Source organism: Pteropus vampyrus, unplaced genomic scaffold (assembly GCF_000151845.1).
Source record: "Pteropus vampyrus isolate Shadow unplaced genomic scaffold, Pvam_2.0 Scaffold86, whole genome shotgun sequence".
In the NCBI taxonomy this organism is placed as follows: Eukaryota; Metazoa; Chordata; class Mammalia; order Chiroptera; family Pteropodidae; genus Pteropus; species Pteropus vampyrus.
Window position 1 is genome coordinate 5000150 of NW_011888867.1, and position 20337 is coordinate 5020486.

General features: G+C 44.3%; 3 protein-coding genes and 1 non-coding gene across 5 annotated transcripts in view; 1 reads left to right on the forward strand and 3 right to left on the reverse strand.

The window, feature by feature from the left end:
* DFFA (DNA fragmentation factor subunit alpha) overlaps positions 1-6703 on the forward strand; it is a 9889-nt gene extending 3186 nt beyond the window's left edge. The window contains exons 3-6 of the mRNA XM_011363571.2: positions 983-1125; positions 4030-4219; positions 4442-4593; positions 5359-6703. Of these exons, the coding sequence (XP_011361873.1) occupies positions 983-1125; positions 4030-4219; positions 4442-4593; positions 5359-5571 (698 nt within the window). The 3' untranslated portion in view covers positions 5572-6703. The remainder of the gene's footprint in view (positions 1-982; positions 1126-4029; positions 4220-4441; positions 4594-5358) is intronic.
* Positions 6704-11028: 4325 nt separating this feature from the next.
* LOC105294384 (cortistatin-like) lies at positions 11029-16660 on the reverse strand. 2 transcript variants are annotated; one of them, XM_011363576.2, is made up of 4 exons: positions 13287-16660; positions 12703-12776; positions 12311-12507; positions 11029-11315 (listed from the first exon to the last, which is right to left on the reverse strand). In XM_011363576.2, exons 3-4 carry the CDS (start codon positions 12455-12457, stop codon positions 11100-11102), a joined length of 363 nt encoding a protein of 120 aa, XP_011361878.1. In that variant the 5' UTR covers positions 12458-12507; positions 12703-12776; positions 13287-16660; the 3' UTR covers positions 11029-11099. The 2 variants fall into 2 exon arrangements, with proteins under 2 accessions (XP_011361878.1, XP_011361877.1); XM_011363575.2 differs by having other exon boundaries at positions 12703-16660.
* A 523-nt stretch (positions 16661-17183) lies between these two features.
* The window catches only part of CENPS (centromere protein S), a gene marked incomplete at its 5' end in the record, with an annotated part of 7932 nt that continues 4778 nt past the window's right edge, over positions 17184-20337 (reverse strand). The window contains one exon of the mRNA XM_023532661.1: positions 17184-17456. Coding sequence (XP_023388429.1) covers positions 17328-17456 — 129 coding nt within the window. The remainder of the gene's footprint in view (positions 17457-20337) is intronic.
* On the reverse strand, positions 17850-17956 carry LOC111742107. The gene has a single exon (XR_002781192.1). It is a non-coding gene; the product is annotated as a U6 spliceosomal RNA (small nuclear RNA).

Below are 20337 nucleotides of genomic sequence, written 5' to 3' on the forward strand. Positions count from 1 at the left end.
TCTGAATCCTGGCTTTGTCATGTGACCTTGGCCAAACTCCCTACCTTCTCGGCATCTTATTGAGATGATTATGGTACCTGTCTCCTAGGGTTGTTGTTAGGATAATAGAACATAGTACACGTCAAACCAGTGTTTCTCAACAGTACTCTTGACGTTCTGGGCTGCAGCATTCTTTGTTGTGGGGCCGTCGTGTGCATCATAGGAAGTTTAGCGGTATCCCTGGCTTTTGCCCACTAGATGCCAGTAGCATCTCCTCACCCGGATCAGGACAATCAAAAATGTCTCCAGAAATTGTCGAATGTCTCCTGGGGGCAAAATCACTCCCAGTTGAGAACCACTTATAGAAAGCATTTAGATCTTACCTAGCATACAGCAAGGGCTCACTAAATGTTACCTGTTACCATCATCACTGGCGATACAAAAGGAACTAATATTGATGAGCAAGGATCAAAAAGCTAAAGAAATGTCTTGAGGAAAGTCCATGCCACTAAATTGAGGAAGTCACCTTTCAGCAATGGCTGTATCAGCACCTTTGTACTCGGACCCTAGGGACAGCAAAGTGGCCACAGCTCCTCCAGTCAAGGCTAAGACCAATCCACAAGCATAGAAGTGCTGGTGAGAATGTTTTTTGTGTACAAAAACAACACACCCAGAGACCCAAAAACTAACCTAAAGGGAAGTGTGGTAGGACCCTGGGTGTCGTGACCACACACTGGGTTTAAGTAGCTTCTTTCCATTAAAGAATTGAGAGCAATTTCATACAGAAATAAATCGAAGATGAAAGACGAGGGAAAATTAAGGTTCTAGATGGGGATCAGCTTTCCCATAAATCTTGAGAAAGGTGCTTCCTTCTCCATTGACGTTATTCTAAATGGGCAGTCAGAGACTGCGCAGACATCCCCGAGGCCTGTGCATGTTGGGAGTAGGTGAAAACAGTTCTTCAGGCTAATCTGACTGTGACTCATTACCCCTTATATATCAGATGGAGGTACTGCTTGGATTTCCCAAGAGTCCTTCAGTGTAGACGAAACTGACAACGGGGCGGAGCCGAAGTGGAAGAACGTGGCCAGGCAGCTGAAGGACGATCTGTCCAGCATCATCCTCTTGTCAGAGGAGGACCTCCAGGTGAGCCCCCTCCACCACTCACAGCCACTCGTCTGGCCGCCACTGCCCCTGACATCTTTCCAGTTTCTACACATCTTGCCACAGCATGTTTATTAATTTTTAAATACTTCTTTGGTGACAACCAGCAGTCCTCACTTTCTAATTCTCTCACCTAGAATAGGAATCTTTCAGCCTTCACCTTGCATCAGAATCAGCAAGGTGGAGCTTTGTAAAAATGCAGATACCCGGAAGCCGCCTACACCCACGCAGGCACACTGTGGGGCTTGTGCGGCCGGAGGATGTGGACTTACAGGAGCTGACTGAATCCCGGCCCAATCACTGTGACTGGGCCAGTGTCTTGGCTTCTCTGCTTGCGTTTCCTTTCCAGTACAGTTGAGATAAAAACGTGTTCACTCAAAAAAATTCATATTGAGCCCCCGCCCTACGTCTGGCATGGCTCTGTACACTGGGGGCAAACAAGGCAGACACAGCCCCTGCACTAATGGAACTGGGATTCTGATGCAAGGAGGCAGACAAAACAAGAAGCGAATCAGACAGGCAGTGTGCTGAGTGATGGGGCTACTTTAGATTGGGACATGAAGGAGATGACCTCTTGGTTATTTTGTAAACTTATCTACGTATTTTGAATAAATACCATGAATACATTCACGTTTAAAAATCCAAGAAGTATAGAAGGATATCCAGGTAGCCAAAAAGTAAAAACAGCCCAAATGTCCATCAGCTAGCTGATGAATAAATAAAATGTGATGCATCCATATACAGTGGATTATTCAGCCATAAAAAGGAATGAAGTATTAATACATGCTGCAACGTGGATAAACCTCGAAAGCCTTATGCTAAGGGAAAGAAGCCAGACATGAAAGGTCACCTATTTTATGGTTGTATTTATAATGAAAAGGCCAGAATACACAGGTCTGTCGCGACAAAAACTAGATTAGTGGTTGCCTAGGGCTGGGTTGGTGGGGAAATTTGAGGAGATATCGGAGTGCTTGCTGATAGGTATGGGGTTTCTTTTAGGATGGTGAGAACATTCTAAAAAATTATGATGACTGCACAATTCTGTGAACATACTAAAACCCACTGAACTATGTACTTACTTTACATGGATGAATTGTGTGGTATGTAAATTATATCTCAATAAAGCTGTCTGGTGGGGGAGAGTATACAGGAAAGGCTGACTCCCAAGTTCCTCTTCCTGGGGACAACCAGTCTGTCAGTTTCCTGTTCCAGAGATATTTTATATACAAATACATAGATATTTTCTCCTCTTCCCCCCTTACATTACACAAATGGAAGCATATCTACTCTTGTTTTTCAAGCAATATTTGAAGAGTATTCCAGATCAGTATATAAGAGACAGCCTCATTCTTTTTTACCACTGCATAATATTCCATTTCATGCGTGTACCATGATTTATTTAACCAGTCTCCCCACTGGTAGACATTTGGGTTGTCATTAGTTTTGCTCTTCCAGACAGAACTTCCACCAGTGTCATTTTGCACACATGCTTGTCCATAGAATAAATTTATAAAAGTGTGTTGATAAACACTGGCAAGTTCCCAAGAGGTGACAGTGTAACTGAGAGCTAAAGGATAAGACAGCCTGCCATGGAAAGGTTGGGGCCAGAGTGTTCCAGGGAGAAGGCAGGAGCAAGCTTGAGTTTTTCTTTCCTTTTTTAAGAAACAAAGGGGTTGTGAGATCCCTCCCCATCCCAACAGACTAACATATTATGATATATCCTTAGCATAATGAGCACCATAGGCCTTACGAAAATGGGGACATCAGAATAACAGTGAACCCGAGCCCTTGACAGCTAGGCTGCATAAGGAAGTTAGGATGCTTGAAGGGAACTCGTGGAGGCTGGCTGCAGCAGGTGAAGGAAAGGCACCACGGTGGCAGGGACTACGGGCAGTGAGAAAAATGGGAGGGAAGGACACAGGGATCAATTACCTGGGGTCCTGAAGACTGGAACAAAGGGTGACTCTGATTCTTGGGAAGTTACTAAGCTCTCTTGCCTCATTTTCATCATCTGTAAAATGGGGTAATGCTAGGACCTAACTCATAAAGGTTTGTACATTTGAATTTTGAATCTTGTGAACGTATTAATATCACTTGTTCAAAAATTGATGCAATGTTAAAGTTAAAAATAACTTTAAAAGTCACCTACTCAAAGGGGCCTTCCTCAGTCTAGAGTAGCCCTCCCCGTCACTTTCTGTTCTAAGAGTTTTACATCCGTTTTCTCATTGGTACACAGTAAGTGCTCAATAAATGCAAGCTCTTACTATTGTAGTTTTTATTAGCTCCATAGCTATTCTAATGTGCAACTGAGTTTAGAATCACTGTCCAAGAATTTCAACAATTTGATCTTTCTCTTATAAAGACTATTTTAAAATCTAGTACTATATATGCAAAAAGAATGAGTTTTAAAAATCGTCCTTACAGCAGATTGATGATGCGAGGTCTCTCTTATGTCACAGACTAAAAATGTTTTTTAAAAGCTTAGTACAGTTCATATTTTAAAGTCTTTTAAAGCTATGAACCTGTATAATAAAAATGTTTAAGGTTAAAATCATTAGAAAAAAATTGCTTAAAAGAACCTTGTATCGATTCATTGTGTAAATGATCATGCACTTGCTCCTTTATGTCCTGTACTAGTACAACTGGGTTTTTTAATATCAGGATTTCATTTAGTTTTTAATGAAGCACTAAGGTGTCATTTCTCAAGTTTTTTCACCAGAGGAAAACTGAAAAAAATTACATGTCTCTCTCTTGACTCTGAAGCAGCCATATTAAGTAACTTTGCAAAGCAGATGAAATGAGTCTCTGAAACTGATGTATTTGAGAGATATAATACATGTTTAGAAAGTACTGTGAGGTTTCCTAAAGTCCATATTTGTTTGTTAGATGCTCAGTGATGTACCATGTTCAGACCTGGCTCAGGAACTATGCCAAAGCCGTGTCACAGTCCAGGGGCTCCAGAACACCCTCCAACAGGTCCTTGACCAGAGAGAGGAAGCCCGCCAGTCCAAGCAGCTCTTGGAGCTCTACCTCCAGGCCTTGGAAAAGGAGGGCAGGATCCTGTCACAGCAGCCAGGTAGGACTCCAGCTCGGAGGGCTCCACGGAGAACTCTTGTGTTTAGAACTGTCTGTGGGAGAGAACCAAGTGCTTGTAACGTAATCAAAACAGTGAAGCCACAGCTGGTGGCATTTTGCAATGACACGTTTCTGTCTTGCCCACCTGATTACTCTGGCTGGTTGTTTGTGTGGCTGTATGTGTATGCAGTGTGCTGACCTCCATCTCACGTCTGCTTTGCAGAGTCCAAAGCTGGCTTCAGTGATGAGACGGATGCAGCTGACACGGGTCTTAGCAGAGAGAGCGCCTCTGAAATTGCACTTTCGAGCCAAATCCTTACTGCACTGAAGGAGAAGCCTGCTCCGGAGCTGAGTTTGTCTAGTCAGGATTTAGAGGTGGGCAAGAACCAGGGACCCTGAACTTCAGAGAACGACCCCCCGTGGAGGTGAAGTAGCCCTGCAGAGGCACACTTGGGTTTTTCCACCTCCGCAGACCCTGAAGCTCAGCTACCAATTTGCCTCTCGTATGCCAGAGCATTTGCAAACATCTTACTTAATCTAAATCAGTGGCTTAAACAAAATGGATGTACTCCCTCAGATCATCAAACATTATTCTGTGATCCCAAACAGGTAATGCAATGACTAAACCTGACGGGGGGATAGCAGAGCTCAAGCTTCTGACCTCACCTCTGCTTCTGTCCATGGTTGAAGAAGATTCATAGTCGAGGCACATGAATGATCCCAGGGGAAGGCACACTTGAGGATCACTGTGCTGGCTTTTGAGATCAGGGAACTAGAAGCTCGATGGGGGAGAACCCGTCACAGTGGGTGCTACTTCTTCGTCATCATCTTCATCCCTGTCCCAAGTACCTCCCCAATGTAGCTAGAAGGGAAGGAAACTGTATTGACTTGAACTTTGCTAAATTTCTTGTAAGTGGACTTGATAGTTGCTCCAAGTAAACTTCTTCCCAGAGTTCCTTTCCTGTTGGTGTCGTATGGTAAGAAAAGGCCCATGACAGTCTAAGGCAGGAAACCTGGCATTTCAGCCTAAAGATGACATAAACTGATGTTGCCTAACCTCACCCCTGTAAAGAAACCATGAGAGCAGCCGGTGAGCAGGGCAGACGTACTGGTTCTCAGTGGTTCTTATTCTTGCCACAGTTGGTTACCAAGGAAGACCCCAAAGCGCTGGCTGTTGCTTTGAACTGGGACATAAAGAAGACGGAAACTGTCCAGCACGCCTGTAATCAGGAGCTGAGCCTGCGCCTCCAGCAGATACAGAGTTTGCATTCTCTCAGGAATATTTCAGCAAGGAGGAATTCACTGCCTGCAGAACTGCGGAGTCCCAAACGAGCCAAACGAGACCCCACGTAGCTAGAGCTGGAAATATGGCACAGAAAACCCTGTGGCCTTGGTTTTTGCTGTCAGTAAATCCCCGTCAGCCCTTTTAGCCACCCATAGTACTCCGCCCCTGCCTTAGAGCACATTCTCCTGGAGTAGGCTGGATACTGGCTTCCCCTTCCAGAAAAGCTATTCTAGATCTCAGTGTAAGCCCTTTCCCTATTTTGAATGATAAAGCACCACCACCAATATCCTAGCTCCTCTAATTACATGTTCTGCTCTCTGTTTAGAAGTAACTGTGAAAGGCAGTGAAAAGAAATTGTCATATCTCGGGCTATCCTTGTTCAAAGATAAGAATGCAGAATTCAGCACGATGGTGGAGAAGGTGACAACAGCGTTTTGATTATGGCCACAAACTTGTTTCTCAAGTCAATGAACTTTTTTTGTCTGTCTGTTTAAAGGCACATGTTAAGTTTGCAGACCACAGGGACGTATGGAGAGTCTTAATTTGCCATTTCTATTATCTAATTCAGTATTGTGAAATTACATCTGAAATGCTTTTCAGTTTCTAATATGTTTTATCAGCAGGGAGTATAAAAGGTCATTAAATCGATTTCCCTGCACTATGACTCCAAGTCTGAGGGTGCAAAGCGAGACTTCTGGTTTCTGTACCTCCTATTTCTGTACAAACTTATTCTTCAGGTTTTGTAATCTATAATATAGTCTCCTTGCAGGGAAAAGATAATAGGTTATCACTGATTTATTTGAAATTATTTTTAAGCATGCTTAGAGGAAAATAGGATGTCTTAAGAGATAACATTGGCTACTTATTAAGAAATGTAAGAGTAGGTCCTGGGGCAAGGGTGGGTGCAGGAAACAGTAACTGAACAAAAAGAACTGTTTCCTTCTCTGATCGTCAAGGAGGGCTCCCATGTGCTCAGCGTCCTTTTACCAATGGTTCACACCCTTGGTTCTCAGTAGCCCCAACATTTCTGTTTTTACTAGCACATCTGTAATGCTTCCTCAATTATCCCTTAAATGAAAGCGGAGCTGATAACTTTCCTACATGCATACTTTGAAAAGCACTGACATAATATCTCAAATGTAATATTTAAGAAAAAACAAGAGGAAAATAATCTCCAATAAAATGGCACATGTCTCAGTATGTCTCTGTCTGGACATGACTGTACCAGCGGCACCGTGAAGCTGTCAGATGCCTGTACTTACACACTGAACTTGAACTACCATAACATCTATCCTTTTTTTCACAGGGTAGCTGCATTCTTGAAAAATCCAGAGGACATTAAAACTAGGAAAAAATACTTTGCATTTCTATATAAAACAATTCAGTTTTAGGCTAAGAGAATTTGGAATAGGGTTTCATCGATATGAGTGCTCAGCATGACATTCAAAAATCACATAGGACATGGACAATTCATTTCATGGAATTCCATGCATTGTGGAAAGACGCACATCCCACCTCCTACCCCCACCCGCTCCATTTCAGTAGCAACCTGCAGGTACCGAGATAACTAAAAGCATCCCCACACATTGTCAAAACGCCCCTGAAGGGGCAGCAATGGCAGCAGAGGATTTCTATAGCAGTTTTCAGTCAGCTATGTGATAGCACCTGCCGCACTGGCACCTCACAAAACTTAGTAAGGCAGGTGGTGGCTTGTCACCTTGTATTCTATACGTGAGCAGAGTTGTGCTCAGCAGGGTTCGGTGACTTGCCTCCTGTCATGAGGCTAACTGGGGGGCCAGGATGCAAAGGCAGGTCTTCTGGGTCTAACTTCTGGGTCTAATACAAGTGCTTTTTTTCACTTGTATCTTCTTTTAGGTCCATACGCTCTTCCATTCTACACCCAGACCACTGGTTTTGTTATCAGTGTCACAGGCTGGAGTCAGCTCCCCCTGGAAAGGCCTAATACGTCTGCAACATAATTGCCAAAAGATTTCTCACTACAGTCATTGTACTGGTGGAGTAAGAGGTCAGTCAGCCTCGGGAACACTGTAGTTAGCCAACAGTAACGGAAGCTGCAGACCGCTATCTATTCACCAGTTATATCGACATCTTCATCTTTACCCTACTGAATTAAAAATGTTTTCTTAAATTATTTCTCAAGTACACAGCTGACTTTAGTTGACTGGCCTAGCTGTTGGTATTGGTATTCTGTACTTGAAACAAACTCAGCAAGCACCTCGGCTGCGTAGGATAACGGAAAGAGCACTGTGGGTTTGGAGTGAGACAAATCCATGCTGAGTCGAACCCTTTGGGATCTTAGTTTCCCAAAATGTAAGGCTAGGCTAAGCCCCCAAGACTGAAAGGGTTAAATGAAATGTGAGAAAGAGCACAGTACCCAGTGCACTGCAGACCAGAGAGTGGTTCCCTTTCATTTCCCCAGGGGCACGGGGCAGAGAGGCGGTGGGAGGATCCTGTCTGTGGGTCTCTAGGGCAAAGACCTTAGTCTGCAAACTCCAGCCCACAAGTGTCATGAAAGCAGTTGCAAACAACATTATATTGCCCCTGGTAACCATTTACCTTCCCTCCATTATGCCTCCAGGCCTTCTGAAATAGCAACCTGGAAGCACAGCAATATATCTAAAAATAGGAGAGCGAGCAGGGCCTGCCTGTTCTTAGGGCAGGAGAAAAGAATGTCAAAGAAAGCAGTTGGGACTAATGAACTCTACATTAGCCATTTTCCGTTCTTTCAACTCAAGTCAAATGTCGGTCCCCATTAGGCAATTGGCTTTGACAGGAGCTGTGCTAATTACCACTTACCAACCTTTAATTCCTGGGTAAAAGCAAAAAGAAAAAAACTAATGGATTTTTCTTTTCCAGAGAGAAAGGAATAAAATAGTTGTCTGCCAAAAAAAAAAAAAAAAAAAACCTGAATTAATACAAGAATTATTAACATGCCTAGATTGTTTGGCTGTTAATTTCCTAATTTTTTTTTCTTGCCTTCGAGGTTTTTCAACATCTTATTTTATCTGTAGGGTTTTGCCTTATGTTATTTTGGTTGTCTTTTATTACTCGAGGTTTTTCAGGACCTTGAAAGTGATCTGGTCTGAGCACCCAACCGCTGCCTGAGACCTCTGCACAGCTGCGGACTATTCCGTCCTGCTCGAAAGCCTCCAGTGAGGGGAACAGCCTCACCCCCCAAAATGTGCATCACATTTTCAGATTGCAGAACCTTAAAGCTGGCTATGTGCTCGAATCAAATCAGACACGTGCCTAACTACAAAGAAGCGAAGCAACAGGTTAATGCACAGATACGGGATTTTCTTCAATATTTTCCAATACCACGTTGTAAAAACTAAAACCAAAAAGTCTAGCTTTTTCTCCAGCTTACAATTATTTTTATAAGACCAATATGTATTTCTGACCACTTACTACTTAATTATAAACGTAAAGGATAAATTAGTGTTCATTTTTCTTAGGGTTATGAGTAATGAATTAGTGGGTTGACCAGCTGCCCTTAGCCTCCAACTTTCTAGTCTAGAAACACTTTCCTTCTTTTTAACACCTAAATGACCTTCCTCTTCTGATCTGTTCAAAATGGAATCCGTATCTCTACTGAAGAAGCTACTACTGTTAAGATGCGGGTGATCCTTCCAGCACATGCTGGTAAAGCCAACTGCACCTTGTAAGTGTCACCCATGAGCTTGCTGGTCTGAGTCTCTTAAAGTCTGGGATGCTATGCTGTCAGCCCTGAAACACGAGTGGCATAAAGAGACTTCCGTCGAACGCTTATGTCACACCCAGTTCTTCCTCAGCAGCTAAGGCTCTAATCTGATGACCAATACTGGAAATAACGAAAGAATGAATTGGAAGTGGTCCAGGTGCTGACGTCCCAGGATCTACACATCTGACCATACTGAACCACAGAAAGGCAGACTTTAAGTCTACCAAAAACCTAATGGTAGCAAATTATCCTAATTTACTCATTTTACCCTAATTTACTAATCATGAGCATATTAACCCAGCCTAACATGCGCTGATGCAGGTTAACATCTTATGAATTTCCCTGAACTGAGCCAGGCTTAGACTGGATGCACTGCCTGGCAGTCAGTCTCATTAGTTTGGCCTCATTATCCTTCAGATACTACTTAGTTCAAAGTTAAAATCCCAATCCTAAGGACAGTGTATGTATGACCCTAATTGAAACTGAAAAACATTGGTCATATTTTTCTTCTAGAAACAGCTTATAAGACAAAGTTCTGAAGGTTAGCTGGCTTTTCAGGAAAACACCTTCACCAGTGCGCTGACCCAGTTACTGTGTCTCTTAAAGCTGCTGTGTTTGGAGCTGTGGATGCCATTAGGGCTCTTCCATCACATTTTACTCTACTCAGCTAGTAATTATGAATATGAGCTCAGCTCTGTGGAAAACAGAACGGAACGGTCAGCAGTCATACTCCGTGAGTCTGCTCCCCCGGTGTCCAGAGAACACTACAGTGTCCTCCTGCCAGCCTTTGCCGGCTTTCCCAATATTACGCCTGACCCTCAGAAACTCTCCATAACTCCAGGTAGGAATCTCTGAGCTTTCAAGTTTAGCATCTAAAAATCTCACTCTGGATGTTTTCTTTGATTCAAGAGTCATAAACATGTATAATCAAGCAGGGATTTCGGTGCTGTGGGGGAAAATTAAAAATTTGATTAGGGTTTTGAAACTGAATGACTTATTTACTAACTTCACTTAAGCAGACCAAAATCCTGGTCCACATGTTGCTCGACAGTTGCTCTGTGTTAATTTCACAGAAAAGGAAGTCCCCCCCTCTACCCATCATGCACTGTCTGTGGGAAAGTACTGAGGAATGGGGGGAAGTATAACAATTATAGACATGATACCAATACACATGCACCTGTGTCTGAACAAAGCCCAGGTCCTGTGACGGGGACCCCGTACTAGAAGTTGAGGTAGGCAGGCGCCAGGCAGGGCAGCAGCAGTGCTCACTGTTTTTGGTTTGAAATAAACCTAAAGCTGTAATCCATGAAAAGAATTTTAACAAACCATTAACTTATTAAAGTTAGTATGGGTATTTTCTAACAGCAGGTCCGAATGTAACCTTTATAAGCATGGCAGCATGTTATCTTGTTTAATAGCATGGTATTTGTTTTTAAATTAATATTAGCTAAAATTAAGAATAACCATTTTGTTCTTTTAGCACAGTGATAAAAGGTTGCTTTAATATGAGGGAAATATTTTTTTTAATTAGACAATTTATATCAAAGTAAACTGAAATGTTATTCTGAACTCTAAAATATGTAGCTTTTACTAGTCTAGATCGAAGGAAGACAAGGACAGAACTGCCAAGCACATACTGAGGGTGGAAGGAAAGCCTGTGGCTATATAATACAGCAAAACCCCCAAAACATTCACTTTGGGTTCCAGATTACTCAAGACACTCAGTATTGGGCGTTACTGGAGTTTAAATCAAAAACACTTTTCAAATTACACAGGCGAGAGAAGACAGCTACATAAAGCAAGCTCGGGGCTGCTTGACAGGCTTTATTCGGGTCATCATTACACTTCCCTGCCCGAGGCATCGTGGCTGGAGTTCTACTTGCAGGAGGAGAAGGTCTTCCAGAAGAAGTTCTTGCAGGGCGCTTTCTCCGGACGCGGGGCCTGCTGAGGGGGCGGGCCTTCCTGCCTCTTGGACACCTCCCTGGCTGCCCCTACGAAGGGCACCGCATGGGCCTGGGAGGTCCACTTGTACCACTGAGCAAGGAAAGTCAACAGGCTGTTTTTCTGTATTTCTGCCACTTCCTGCATATGCTTTTTAAAAGAAGCAGAGAGCACAGGAAAGAAAAATCAACAATCTGGCTCAGCCAGCATTAAAAGACACATAATTCCTTCTTTAAAAATATAGTGCTCCAAAACAATAAATCATGTTTCTATTTAAAGGATGAGAAAGCTAAGAAAACACCTTAACGAAATTGCTCTAATTAGAAAAAGGAAAAAGTTGAGGATTTTCAATCAAGGAAAGGAAGAAACTTGTTTTGCCCATTATATTTGCCAAGGTCCTTAATTCGAAAGGTCAGGGGACCTTTCCCAGCTTAGTGACTGGCAACTAACAAGCCCCTGAGGTGAACTGAGCTAATTTAGCACGGTTTCCCCATCTCTGGTCTTACTCCTGGCTGTCCACAAATTGCTCTTTTTGAGACGTTATATTCTGGTCTTTCAAACTCCTTAGAAAGCTTCTAGGAGTAAGCTGATGATAAATGACTTGTCTGAAACTCATCTGGGTAATTTCAGAGAAAAATCCATTTTTAATGGTCAACTTTATGTACTCTTCCTGGAACTTTTTCAAAATGGAAGAAAATAAATCATCTCATGAAGTTACAAATTCTCACAATGAAAAATGTAATGACGTCAATTAACCTGAGCGAGTGAGAACGTACGCTGCGTATATAAATTAAGATTCTAGGAGTACATGTGACTAGTTCTGCCGTGGCAGCTCCATGATCACACTTTAATAGCCTGGTACTGTCACTCAGCATTTCAAAGACCACAGATGGCGATCACTAGCATGAAGGAGCCCCCTTCGAGTGTCAGAGCTTTCTAACAAACTTCCTAGGTCAGGCAACTGAGGATAAACGAGAAACAGCGGTCTGTAGGGACCGTGACAGGAACATATGGGGTTCAGCCCTGCAGCCTGTCCTACACACCCTCGGCCGTGCAGATGCTGGAGAGTCCACAGGCATGGCCAAATCGGCCAGAGAGACAGCCAGCAAGCGGGCTAGCATGCGGCCGAGGCAGGGACTACTCACCCCACTGTCGTGCCCAGCGAGGCCACTCTCCAGGGGAAGGGCAGCGGTGGCCCCTAAGAGCAGCAGCAGCAGCAGCAGCAGCAGGCAGAGGGGCGGCGGCATCCTGCGGGCTGCCTGGCGCTTCGTGCCAGCTCTGTGGGTGCTCATCCTCCTTCGCAGCCCTGGAATCTCGGTTTTTGTGGACGTGGATCTCTTCTCTGGCGATTGGGGGGTAATTGTAGCTCAACCTGCAGCTGCTGCTTTGTGCGCGTACCTGTCTAAAGCCTGTCCCCCTCCCCTCACACTCAGTGACGCATACGCCGAGCAATCAGTGCCCAAAAGCTTTCGGATGGGCTTAACCCCTTCATTAAAGCCGCAGGTCATGCCTGTGTTTACAGTGGATTTGCTCTTACTCTGCAATGCGAGCACACTTGTTTCTGAAGAAGTTCCACTTCCTCATAATTAAGCCTATAGCAAGCAGGAAGCCCTGAAAACAAAACTGAGTGATTCAATGTAGCATAAATTTAGCCTTAGATGAGGAGCTTACAATCTGAAATTTTGCCCATAGAAAAGTATGACTGGATCTGTTATAGGCGGAGGAAACAAGGCAGTGAGGACTCAGGGAGCCGCTTACAGCTTCCCCTGGCTTCACCGGTAGCAGGCAAGGACGCCTCGAGTGATCGTACCCAGCAATACAGGCCAGACGCTGGCCTCCTGCCCAGGCCTTCTCGAACTGTGCTGTGAGCCCGAACCGCTTTACTAAAATCGAGATTAAGATAGATTTCCATGCGGCTCCTCCACGAGGAGCCGCCAAAGTTCCAAGATTCTAACGTGCGCCCGGGCGACGATGACACCGGAAGAGCCGGGCTCTTCAAACCGCTGCTGGCCCCTCACCAGCGGGTCATAACTAGCGCTTTTTTGAATGAAACGGAAATCAGAGCGCATTGCAGGGAGTGTGGATTGTTCCCGTGTGTCGGGAGCAAATGTTATTTCTTACTGAGTGGCTTGCACTTGACCGGCTCCTTCTGACGGCGGTGCCACTGCTGACAGGTGCTGACAGGTGCTGACTGGCGCTAACGGTCAAGTCCTCTGTGCCTCCGGGCTCTTCCTCGCAGGCCCCACTTTCAGAATCACACAAACACACACGCAGACTCTCTTCCCCCAACGAAGACAACTGGAAGAATCTGAAACGAGCGGCGCAAACCTACTAAAGGTGACCAGCACCCACGGCAAGGTTCCTAATGGAAGTGGAGCCACCGAAGAGCTGGCAGCTCCTTCCAGAAGTGAACGTCAGCATGCGCAGCTTCCTACAGCCCACCCCATGGCCCTTCGCTCGGGGAAGCTCAGCCTCGAATTTCATGTCATCAGACTTGTTGTTTGAGATCCCAGGCAAAAGCGCCACGGCCGAGGACCCGCGGCTCACACTGCACGGTGCCGGGTCCTTTCTTCTATGCCGACACACCTTTGCCTAAGATAATTCTCACAAATTAAAAACTCTGAGATGTATTTGCAGATGAGAAAGTCATGGCAGCCCAGCCAGCTTCTTACACCCTTTAGATATTGTGCAGATTTTATTCGACAGCCTCATTCAACATTCTCAGCACCTCGCATGTACAAAGGAGCCGCGCCGTCCACCGACAACGCTGTGATGGCCTAGCTGAGGGCAGGAGACATACCCACAAATGAAAGAAAAGTACGTTTTCGGTATCACAAGTGTGCCAAGGAGGCTTCTGTGCCGCAGGTCGGGGAAGGCTTCGTTTTACGTTATTACTGGCTGTTTTCAAGGAGGTGGCAACATACCTTAGTGCTTCAGGATGAGGGCTCTAAACTAAAATCTTGGCATTGCCACTTAATTAATCTCTCTGGGGATAAGAACAGTACAGCCTATCTCGCAGAACTGTGGCAAGGGCCAGTAAGATCACGTAAAGCACCTCATACAGCAGAACGCACAGCAGGCATGCGTGTGAGGACTGTTCCTAAGTTGTCCTCAGCCCCCGCCCTAGCACAAAGACAAGCTCCCCACTCCAATCGCTGGAAACGCCAGGGCAGAGCCGAGGGACCCGAGCGAGGGCTGCTACTCATCCTACCCGCACATCATAGACACTGGGAACAAGAATTCACCAGGCGCCTGCCATGCCAGGCCCCATACAAGGCCCGAGGGGTCACATTCACCACCCCGAAGTCTGCCCTCAGGGTTTGACGCAAGAACATGTGTTTCTGAAAAGATGTACGATGGGAACTTGACTGAAAGGAATTCAGTACTGAATGATTTTGAAAAACAAAGACTGCTTTGCTTATTCTAAAGAGCAGACTGAAGACCCAGATAGAAGTTAGAAGGTGAAGGCTCTCCTCTCTACACAGAAAAAACTTGTGATAATCAGTGTCCAATAGCGGAGAGGGCTCACTGTCCCCGGAGGTCAGCAGAGCCTGGGGACCCTCCATCAGGAATGCTGCAGAAGGGGTCCGACTTAGGGCGGAGATGCGCTAAATGGCCTCTAAGGGTTCCTCAGAGACTCTCCACTAAGGAGAGACTGGGCGAGCCCCGGTTAGCCCTTCTTGGACATTCAGGTTTTCAGGCACCGGCTCTGTACGAGCCAGTGCAAACCTTTCCCACGGCCGTCCAGCTGCTGCGACGTGCAGAAGCGGATGCTGTCAAACATCCCTGGCTCATAATTTCAGTAATAAAACGTTAACAGATCTTTTATTTCAAGCTTTTTGATGAATAGGTATAATAAGGAAAATAACAAATAATATAAATGTAAATTGCCCCCAACTATGTTACTAGGCCACCTTTATTTCAAAGACATCTGCTTCTTTATATAGTTAATCATCTGGTTATATGGTTAGTAGGTCTAGTGAAAGTTCAGGTGAGCTCCCAGGACTCTGAGGAAGCAAGTCCATGAAAAAGAGCCCTCTAGAACAGAGATCTCCAACGCCCAGGCTGCAGATCAGGTGTGGCTTGTCAGGAACCAGGCCGCACAGCAGGAGGTGAGCTGGCCAGAGAGCAAGTGAAGCATCATCTGTTATCTGCAGCCACTCCCCAGCACTAGCTAGCATCACCGCCTCAGCTCCACCTCAGATGATCAGGCATTAGATTCTCATAGGAGCACCAGTCCCGACCCCATAAAGGTTGGAGACTGCTGCTCAAGAACACCTTTCTGCCAAATGTCACCAAAGATGGAACCGTAAAGGATGACTGACATCATCACGGACATTCCAGAGTAAACTAAACTCTAACTGGAACACGGAGTGGGGAAGAGGCAGCTTATGGGAACACAGGGAAAAGAACCAGCTGTTCATTATGAAGTCTGACCCTGGGTTACAATCCCTAACAAAGGTTAGGACCACTCATCTAAAATACAAACAGGTCATACATAAATATGCCAAATAAATCGAAAGGTTAGATGAACACCAAGTCAACGGCCTCATCTGGCTAGAAAACTTCATGTCAAAATACCCATGCTACCCTCTACGCCCTCTAGTCCAACAGGACACTCACGGCACACACAGGTTCGCTATTTCGTGTCATTTGTATACTGAGTTTCTAGAGTCACAGAAATCTACAAAAATAAGACACATTACAATGGTTCTACCCATTTCCTATTATTGTCACGTGTAACCTCGCTGTGAGGTGTTTTTAACCCCACCTCATCGATAAGAACACAAAGTTTCAGAAGGTCAGTTACTAAAGTGGAAAAACCAAGACGCACATCTAGATTGTCAACCTTTGGGAAGTCCGCGTATCTCGTCTCTAAACTCTCCTTGATGAGTGTGAAGAGAGCGTATCTGAAAATCAAACAGCAGCATACAGGTTTTTGGCTGGAATGTACTATGACGGTAGAAGGCTTTATGACTCCCTTTTCCTTCACTGATGTGTCACGCAAATGTTACAATTATTATCTGAGATCAAGTGATTAGTTATCCGCAGAAGCTGAAACTGAAGTGTGAACGCAATGCTTCACTATCACCACAGCTTACCATCTCCTTTGCAGAGTCAGACTCTGGGGTGTCTTTTGCTGATCATACTTGGGCATGGGGTATAAATTATACCCAAAGGCGACCTTTTCCCTCTCGGCCCCTCTTAGATCAGCACCCCGAATGTACACACAGTCTCTACTGGTCCGCGGACCCTGGGGAGTCAGTTAACCTCAAGCTCCAGCCTGCCCACCAGTAACACGGGAATAATCAGACATACCCTAAACGAGCTGTGAAGACCCAGTGAGGTCCTACATGGGGCACCCAGAGCACGGCCTGGCACTCAGAAAGGGCTCTGTACATGCCAGCCCAGTCTCTTCATCCCTACTGACCCACTAGGGAAAAGGCACACCCTGGACCTCTAAGCAGCCCCAAAGAGAAGACGGCAGAACTGGGGCTCCCAGAGGCATCATCTGAGAAACTAAAACAGAGAATGACGCTCTGAAAGGTTTGGAGCAGGAGGCCAGGTTTTCCTTCCACATAAAACAACTTCTCGGTAGAACCACAGCTTAATCACCAAATAGCCCAAGAAAAGTCACATCAACTCTGTTTCTGGAGAAAATCACCTTTATGAAGGAAAAAGGAAGATTTCCCAACATCTACCTTTTTACCTTGTGATCACAACTGACATGGGTTTAAAGCATTAAAACTCAAAAGAACTATATATAGCATTATTTATCTTTCAGGAATCATTAGCCTGAAAAATCATGTAAAAGAATAAAGAAATAAGTATCATTTTTGCTTGAAAAAAATCAATCATATTTAACTGTTAACACATTTTTACTAATTGCAATAGATATAATTTCCTACATATTACCATTCACACACAAGCCTTTTTTAGGGGCTTCAGTAAGACACGGTGGGTATTTTGTTTAAGAGTTTCCAGTTCTCTTTTTAAACTAGCTTTTGTGGTCAATGACACGGAGAACACAGCACAAAAGCCTCTTAGCCATTTTTTTTTTTTTTTTAATCTCCACTTATCCTTTCAAAATTCCCTGTGTGGCAATATGTGTTTTGGTGGCTCTACCTGCTGAAGGCCACTTTTTCCAAACGGTGATAGAGTTTAACTCTCACTTTCCTCTGCTGGCTCCACTGAATTTTTGTTTTCATCCTCTAACTTCTTTTTCTTCTTTGCTTTTCGGTCCAGGTTAAACTGAGCGATCTCTTCATTTTTCTCTGTGATGTATCTTAGCTACAAAAAAAATTAAAGAATTATATTTCGATCTGGTTGTAAAGCCATTTTATAAGCCTAGGGGCAAAAAATCAATCTACACCCTCTTCCAACCACTCTAGCCCAAAGAATCTGGGTGGAAAAGCGTGGGTTACATTCTTTAGAGTTAAACAGAGCTTCGAATTTGTTTCTGGTAGAAGGAATCAACTACGAAAGTCAACTCACGGCCTACTCACATACCCTACCAAACAGGTAGGAGTTTCCTTAGTAATTAATGAATTAAAATTTGGAGCTTGCACAGAAGGCATGCCAGTCACAAATGTATGCTACAAAGCACAAATATAGTCAACATCCCCCTAAATTTATCCAACTAAAATTGTTGAGGTCTTTTTTGGTGGGGGTGGGTGGGTGGGGGGAGGGGTTGAATGCTTCACAAATTTGCGTGTCATCCTTGCACAGGGGCCGTGCTAATCAACTCGGCATCGTTCCAGTTTTAGTCCATGTGCTGCCGAGGTGGGCACTGTCCGGCAAATCGTTGAGCAACTACTATGTACCAGATACAAGGGACATAGGGTACTAAGACGAGGCCCCTACCCTGAGGGAGGATTTAGCAAATGTACAACTTTAGCTGCAAATCTTCAGTAATAAAGCTTCTAATGGAAAAAAAAAATTGAGTCCAAAATAAAAACAATATTTGCAGAGGTCTTCACAATTAATATTCTAAGAGGACGTGCACTGACTATTCCTTTGCAAAAGAAAGTTACAACACAGATTTATGAGGAGAGAAATGTCGTTTCCATTGACACAGAGCACCATCAGGCAGCTTAGCTATTTTACTTAGGAATCATATTATCCTTAACCTTGGTTTAAACTTTGGAGCAAGGATGTTAGAAGAGCAAAAGCATAAAAGAGCCTTGTAGAAACGGCAGTAGATTCAAGGTTAGAAGGTCAAGGTTCAGCTGTCAACCACGGGGCTTCATATTTACCTTTGGAAAGTTACTAACTCCAGTTGCCTAGTCTGTAAAATGAGCTAGTTAAGTCGTGTTATTAAAAACCTTTATAAGGTGGTTGTGAGGTTTCGATAATATACATAAAATATTTACAAAAGCCCCCTGTAATTACCAATCACTTTACAAATTCATTCTTTCAACAACTACGTACTGAGCACCTACTGCGTGCCAGGCCCTATTCTAGGCACAATGGATGGAGCAGAGGAGGAGACAAAAATCCTGCCCTCGTGGCACTCGCATAACAGGGAGAAACAAGTATTGTAACTGCTAGGATCAGACTTGGTCAGGAAACCTCAGGCATCCTGAATCTGCCACCAGACACAGCCACTAGCCTAGGGAGATCATAGCATAACCTGTCAAATGAGGGCTGGGTCAAGATGACCTCTAGACTTCTTTGAAAAGGTAGAAAATGTCCTGCCCATCCCAGCTGTACAGATACTGCTTCCCTATCTGGCCCCTCAGGAAAACTGTGGGCACCGTAATGAAACTATCCCCATACACTCTGGCCTGTGACCTGTCTGTGACATCGTGCTGTAAATGAAACACAGGACCAAAGTTTTGAGATATAACAAAAAAGGCAAACTATGAAATCCAGAGAGTGCTGATTAGAAAATTTCAAATTGGCTTGGCAAGATCCATCATAATGAAAGAAAGACTATAAATTACGGGCAGGTCTGAACGGTTCAACTATCTCTCGTTTTTAATGCAAGGTGCCCTGGGGAATCACTTCATGGCTGCAAGTGATTAACTGGGAATAATGTATTCTGATGGGAAAGGGGGGCGAGGGAAGAAACTCATCTCTCACCAGTGAATTACTCCTCCTGGCTAAGAGCTTCACATCTTCGGTGTTAATTGTGCTTCTTTTCGCGTGTCTGTAGAAAGGGCAGAAACAATTCACCAAAATGTTTGGTATTATTTAAAGTGTTGATGAAACACCAAAGTTCATGGTCAGACTTCAGGCTAGTAAGGATCTCTAAGTAGCCCATCTTTTCAGATTAAGGTCATCAAGCAACAGTGACACAAAAATGAACGAAGTGACTAGCCAAGGTACCAATTAAATAGAGACCAAGAAAACGCAGAAGCCCCATCTGAACACCTCCACCGAGGGCCAAGGGTGCCTGAAGAATACAAGAACAGAACAGTCTGAAGCGTTAAATCTTCTGAAGGGACTTGCTTGGTCACAATGGTCACAGCGAACACCAGAGAAAAAGCAAGGTCACCGTGCACTTTTAGTGAAAATAGAAAACGGCGGTCTCCCGATACGATCACCTCTGCTTAAGAGACCTTAAACAGAAAAACAAAGAATTTCCGTGAGGCCTGGCTTCACCTAGGCCAAGACCCTGAAGCTCACTCTGAGGGCTGAATTACAGGACGAGGCTTACGCGCATGCCTCCAAACACCAGTTTGCCAACGAGGAGTTCTAAGCCCGGTTAGAACAAAGACTGTCCTTTAAACAGGAACCTGTTTCTTGTTCATAACATGGACTCGAATTCTCATTCCAGTCCTATCATCTTTACTTTAAAAGGTATTTGAGATAAGCTCTATTCAATAATTTATTACTCTAATTACACCATTTCTTGGCATTTCTAACATCCTCCAATGATAAGCAGGAATTCTGTATGAAGGAATAGATAGGAATCCTTGTAGCCTTAATAACCAGCAAAGTGGCCAGCACATAGTAGATCCATACTGAATATCTGTTGAGTTAAAGTCACACTGAAATTATACTTCATCATTTGGCCAAATTAATCCTTCACATCCTGCTAAATGTGCAAATATCACGTGTCCTCTCATCATGGTTGACAATATCTGCCTGCCCTAGGATAATATCCATTTTAGGAGATACTTCTAATTAGCCACCTGCAAAGACCAGGATAAAGCAGGGGGCAAAG

Excerpts from the sequence above, each read along its gene's own strand:
- LOC105294384 (XM_011363576.2), bottom strand. The coding sequence starts at position 12,457 with ATGAGCACCCACAGAGCTGGCACGAAGCGCCAGGCAGCCCGCAGGATG. Across the intron at positions 11,316-12,310 it reads TCGCTGGGCACGACAGTGGG|CATATGCAGGAAGTGGCAGA; the intron begins GTGAGTAGTCCC and ends TCTTTTAAAAAG.